At 35.1% G+C, this 6,052-nt stretch overlaps 1 protein-coding gene across 1 annotated transcript; it reads left to right on the plus strand.

Moving 5' to 3' along the window:
- The first annotated feature begins 287 nt into the window (after positions 1 to 287).
- On the plus strand, positions 288 to 5,677 carry FBXO48 (F-box protein 48). The gene is made up of 3 exons (XM_044683761.1): positions 288 to 382; positions 4,323 to 4,661; positions 5,621 to 5,677. Exons 2-3 carry the CDS (start codon positions 4,359 to 4,361, stop codon positions 5,645 to 5,647), a joined length of 330 nt encoding a protein of 109 aa, XP_044539696.1. The 5' UTR covers positions 288 to 382; positions 4,323 to 4,358; the 3' UTR covers positions 5,648 to 5,677.
- Positions 5,678 to 6,052: the final 375 nt, after the last annotated feature.

Here is a 6,052-nt window from a genome sequence, read left to right on the forward strand (position 1 = left end):
ACGTCAGGATTATTAAGACTCCCTTTTGCCGACCCCGCCCCAGTGACGCGATCGGGGATTCCCCACTTAACTGAGTCCAAAGGTTTGAATGCCCCCAGTGTGTCACACCTTCTCGCCGCTTCCCTGCGACTCTGGACTTTGTAGTTCTTGACTCTCCTTCCTTCCCTTCTCCTTCTCGTCGAATCTGAGCTGGAGAAACTACTCTTCCCGGCAGGCACTGTGCGGATCTCTTTAAGCCTGCGCAAAAGAGGAGACTGGCATGAAACTGGGCGTGGCGAAGAGCCAGCTGGAACTATGGGGCTGTATTCGAATTTCGAAGGATTTAAACAGCGCTTAGTGTGGTAGGGAGAGGGCCCGTAACCGTCGCCCGAGACCCCTGCAGGTAGGGGACCCGGATTTCCCGGCAACCCACGCGCCCTCATTGCCCGCTAAAGCTACAAACCTGATGCGCCAGCTCCCAGGCTTCGGTGACAGATGATGGGGACTGTTGTTGTTTATTGGTCTTTGTCAAACTTACAAGTTATAGGGTGGTCCAGGAAATAGATCCCCATTCTTCAATCGGGTTGACTGGCTCCTTCCCCGAGAGTGAGACCCTTCCCAGAGCTCGTGCCTGGGGACTGCCCTTTTCCCTCACGGAGCTGTCATCCCTTGACTACAAACTGGAAGTCCTGAGGTGGAAGAGCTTTGCTCTTTTCTTTTCCTTTCTTTTCTCTTGTTTTTTTAATGGCATTTTTAAGTTTACAAAGTACTTTTTCTCACAACACTGTGAGGTAGGTAGTGCAGATATCATAGCTATTTTACAGATAAGGACCTAAAATGAAGCCCAGAGAGGTTAAAGTGGGTGGCCCAGTGTCGCCATACCTTGGAAAGAACAAACCCAGGTCACTTAGTAGCTTTCAGTGACAAGGGAAATAACTTTAATAAATCCTTTAAAAAAAAAGTATATGGAGAAATCATGGATTGCTGGGGATAATTTTTTGTTGTTTTTTTTTTAATTAATCGACCAGCATTTTTATGTGCCCAGCTCTGGGGATGCAAAAGATAGTCCCTGCTCTCCAAGAGATCACAATCTAATTGGAGGGGAAATATGCAAACAGCCTGTATACAGGCAAGATATATAAACAGGATAAATGAGACTTAGTCTCAGAGGGAGACCAGTAAAGATCTGGAACAGATTTTGCAGAAGGTGAAGTTTTAGTTGAGGCTTGAAAGAAATTCTCCGAAGCCAAGAGATTCCGAGATGAGAATTGTCGAGGCAGAGGCAGTTGTCAGGGATTGTCTTGTGGGAAGAACAACATTTGTTTTTAAAGGTCATGTTTCAGGAACATTAGTGAAGGTATCCTCATCTGCCTGCTACTAATAAATGCCTGAAATATCTGCATCACCTGAAGATCAAATCTTTCCATAGAGGTGGAAGACACTGAGGCTTAAATGTTTTGAAATATAAGCCAGTACCCCCTTATAATGGTAACCCTGACTTAAAACTCCTAAAGGTGTACATGACGAATTTAGGAACTTTGAAAGAAGGTTTTTATAGAGGAGAGCCAGTTATAGGACATTTGAGGGTTCCTGGTACTGAAAAGTAAATCTTCACAAGTTTTCCTTAGTAGGGGACCACAGTCAGATATGCAATCAAAAGAAGGCTATTGTATTTTCAGCATCATAAACTCAGCTGGAGATTGACTCTAAAGAGGGAAATGAAACTATTAAAGTACATAAATAGAATGGTAGGAACTGCAGTTTGGGAAAAGTCTAACACAGAAACCTAGTTCAGAAGAACAATATTTTGGAAGAAAAGAGTAATTTGTAACAAATACATATTAGACATTTAAAAGACACTATGCATAAAACCATGAGTTTTAAGTTATTTAAAAATTTTAATATCTTTATTACTCAGATTCGCAAATAGATCTAACTTCTCATCAATTTGTGAATTCCTTCCATTGATACCTATCACAAACTATTCGTACCTGCTCATTCTGTGCATCTCTTTTCCATGTTCTTCCATAATTTCACCATAAGGAGTTCACACAATATGCTGGAGGCCACTTTCAATTTCTCCTAACATTAGGTGCTAGGAGGACACTCTGGATGTTCGCTTGTCAGAAACTATAACATGTACGTTTACAAAATAACAAAAAGTCTTGTTTGTTTTTATGTCAGCTTTTGATCTCTTTTGGGTATTTTTTACATTTTGTTACAATTTTCATTATTTAAATAGCAAATCTAAAAAATGATCTAATACTCAATTTTTATGTGTTTTATCCTAATATTAATATAGTTTTTTAAAGAACATGAAGAGAGACCTTTGTAATATAGATATAAAACTAAATATATAAAATATTAGCATTATAAACATTTATGTACAAAAAGGTGGTACTTCACATTGGTATCTGTAAGGCATTGAGTTGGTTTATATGTTTGGAGGGAGAAGAGGTCAGTGTTAAACAGCCTTATCTTCCATCCCTGTTCTTACCTCGTCCCACTAGTAATCACAGCAACTAAAATTTCAGATATAGTATATATGTGTGTGTATATATATATATATATGTATATGTACTACAATGAAGATGACAGGTGACAGGTGCATATGTATTATTACTAATACATAGTAATTATGTATTAATAATATTAATATATCATGTTACATGATAAGGTATTAATAAGATAATAAGATAAATATTAATCCAAAGCCATCATTAAGTCAATGGTTCCACTTACAAAGCAAGAGTAATTATCTGAGGGAAAAGATAGTCGTATGACTTTAAGAATTTCTTTTTATCTTTACAACTAAAAGTGCTGACTGGTTGGCTCCAGTGATGATTTCCAGAGCACAAAATATACCACTAAATTGTCCAATTTAGACTTGGTGCCTTTATTACTCTAATCTCAATCCCTTAGGAATTTCAGGTGGTTTGAGGCAATGAGGTAGTACAGCAGATAGAGTCCTGGGCCTGAAGTCAGGAAGACCTCAATTCAAAGCTATTTTCAGACACTTACTAAGCTGTGTAACTCTTAAGCAAGTCACTTAACTTCTATAAAATGGAGATTATAGATAATAATAGTACCTATGTCCCAAGGTGGTTGTAAGTATTAAATGAAATAATTGTAATGTACTTTACAATGTTTGATACATCTACAAGTGCTATGTATAAATTTATTATTATTATTATTATTACTACTACTACTTTAGTGCCAAAATGAACACCTACTTACTACTAGTGATAGCTAACATTTTGGGTTTTTTCTCTCAATAGTCTTGTGAACTAATATAAGAATTCTCCATTTTATGGGTGAGATAATATGTTTCAGAGTTTATGAATAAAATAATACAAATCACAAAAGGAGTAAATTGAAGAATGACTCTGACTCCATTGTTCTTTTTACTACTGTAAATTCTTTTTTAAAAACTACACAGCTTTTTAAAAAACCAAATTATTAGGCTTTTGAAATTGCAAATTTTTTTTTTTGCTTTGCTTAAGACTATTTAGTATAGGGGGCAACTGGGTGGCTCAGTGAATTGAGAGCCAGGCCTAGAAACGGGAGGTCCTGGGTTCAAGTCTGACCTCAGACACTTCCTAGCTGTGTGACCCAGGGCAAGTCACTTAACCCCCATTGCCTAGCCCTTACTGCTCTCCTGCCTTTCAGACAATACACAGTATTGACCCCAAGAGAGAAAGTAAGGGTTAAAAAAAAAAAAAAAAGACTATTCAGTACAACCTATTAAAAAATTGACAACTAAGAGATTAACTGCACAATATTTTTGGTCATTGTCAATTATGCTAGATATCAAGTATCCTAATTTTTTAAATTTAAAGTTTAATTTTTAAATCTAATTGATAAAAAATGAATTTATAATTTAAAGGAATTGAATTTCACATAGTTATTAACACATGAGCAACAAACTTGGGTTAAAACATTTTGAACTAAAATATGAATTCTGCCATTTGGAAAAACATTTCTACATTATTTTAAATTATTGTAATATATTAGAAAAAGTACTGGACTTCAAGTCAATAGATATTTAAGGCCAACTCCGCCACTAATTAGTTATGTAACCTTGGGCAAAAGTCATTTAATTTCTCTGAACTCTAGTCTCCTCATCTGTAAAATGGAGATAATTTTTACACTAACTGCTCTGAAATATTCTCATAAGGTTCAAATGCTTAACATTTACTATTCCTACACTTTTAAAAACAAGGGTTAATATAATTTAGGAAAAGAAAGTGATTCTTGAATAGAATAAAATAATAAAATGTGAGTAGCATCTGTAGTGTGGACTAAAGAAAGAAAATAAATGTGTTGTAATTACTTTATTTTAGGTTATATATGAAATAGATTTACTAAAACATCAAATTATGCAGAAAATCTCCAAGAGAAATAGTAATTCACCTAATGCTGGTAAAGACCCGAACCCTGTTTGTCCTGATAAGAAGAAAGAAAATAAAGACAATTTTGTTGAAATATTACCTCCAGAAGTAACTTTTAAAATCTTTAGCCAACTTGACATTCAGAGTTTATGCCGAGCTGCAACAATATGCAAGAGCTGGAATCAAGCAATCAAGAATTGTGACTACTTATGGAAACACCACTGTTTGACTGTTAGAGCTATATGTCAAAAAGAGATAGATGGTGATCGAGGAAATGGATATTCATGGAGGGTAAGTTTAAACACTGAAAATTGATGTGTTTAAAAGTAATGCCTATAATGAAAAAAGTAACATTCTTAAAATTCCCTAATTCCATATAATAATACATTATAAAGCTCAAAACTACTTCCTGTGACTTATTCATCATAATTTACAATAAAATGTCCTTATCAATATTCTTATATTGGCCTGTATGTACATATACATATGCTAATATAGTCAATAACAACATTTCAGAGTCAGAAGAGGCCTTGGCAACTATCAGTTTCAACTAGTACCTAAAAAAAGAATCTCCTCCACAGCAAAGCCAACCACATAATTGTCTAGCTTTTACTAAAATGCTCTAGTGGGAAAGAACACACTACTTTCTTTAGAAGCATCCCATTTCACTTCTGATATGGCCTTCATGTGCTTTTGATTCTAGATCCAAGAACCTATTCCATTTTCTTTACATCAAGCCTGAATTTTCTTCTTTTGATACTTTTACCCTTTTAGGACCATCCAGAACAAGTTTAATTCCTCTTCCATATGATAGGCCTTACCTTCTTTTCAGCAGCTCATAATACATATACAAAAATTAACCATGTATTAGGACTTAAAAACTTCATAACCAAATGCAGAAAAGCAGAAATAATAAATGCAAACTTTTTCAGATCATAATGCAATAATATTATAATCAATAAGGGGTCATAGAAAAGGCAAATTTAAAATTAATTGGAAACCATATTATAGCCCTTTAAAGACTTGAAGACAGTTAACATGTTTCCCTTAACACTTCTCATATGGCATAAACCTGAGGCCTTTTACTGTCATGGTTACTCTGCTATGAATATTCCAATTTCTTTTATTGTGATGCCTCAAACTACACAAAATGTTTTATATGTGATCTTACCAAGACAGAGTACAGTATGGCTATTAATTCCTGCACATACTGCCTTTCTTAATACATATATGATCACATTATTTTTCAGCGCTATATGTCAGAAAGAGACAGATGACATAGTCAAATGGATATTCATGGAAAGTAAGTTTAAGGGTGAGTTTTTATTCTAAATTTAAACACTGAATAAAATAGATATCTCCTTATGCAGTACACACACACACACACACACACACACACACACACACACACACACACACATATAAAAACAGAACGAAAAGATTCCACATGAAATTACAGATCTCCATTAACTACAACTTGCTTTTCTTTTTAAGTATGTAAGTTCAACCTAAAGCTTTTAAAGCTATGCAGTTTGTGCTTCTTTCTGCTCTTTCTTCTCTTCATTTCTTAAAAAAGATGTCTTTAACTCTCTTTTCTTTTTCATACTCTCCTATTCCTATTCTACCTCACTCTCCCCATTTCCCTCTTAAAGAGAGAGAGAGAGAGAGAGAGAGAGAGAGAG

This window comes from Gracilinanus agilis, unplaced genomic scaffold (genome assembly GCF_016433145.1).
Source record: "Gracilinanus agilis isolate LMUSP501 unplaced genomic scaffold, AgileGrace unplaced_scaffold34018, whole genome shotgun sequence".
In the NCBI taxonomy this organism is placed as follows: Eukaryota; Metazoa; Chordata; class Mammalia; order Didelphimorphia; family Didelphidae; genus Gracilinanus; species Gracilinanus agilis.

Bases quoted from the DNA above. Each gene is read 5' to 3' on its own strand.
- FBXO48 (XM_044683761.1), top strand. From the start codon at position 4,359: ATGCAGAAAATCTCCAAGAGAAATAGTAATTCACCTAATGCTGGTAAA. The intron at 4,662-5,620 runs GTAAGTTTAAAC...ATTATTTTTCAG, and splicing joins GAAATGGATATTCATGGAGG to CGCTATATGTCAGAAAGAGA.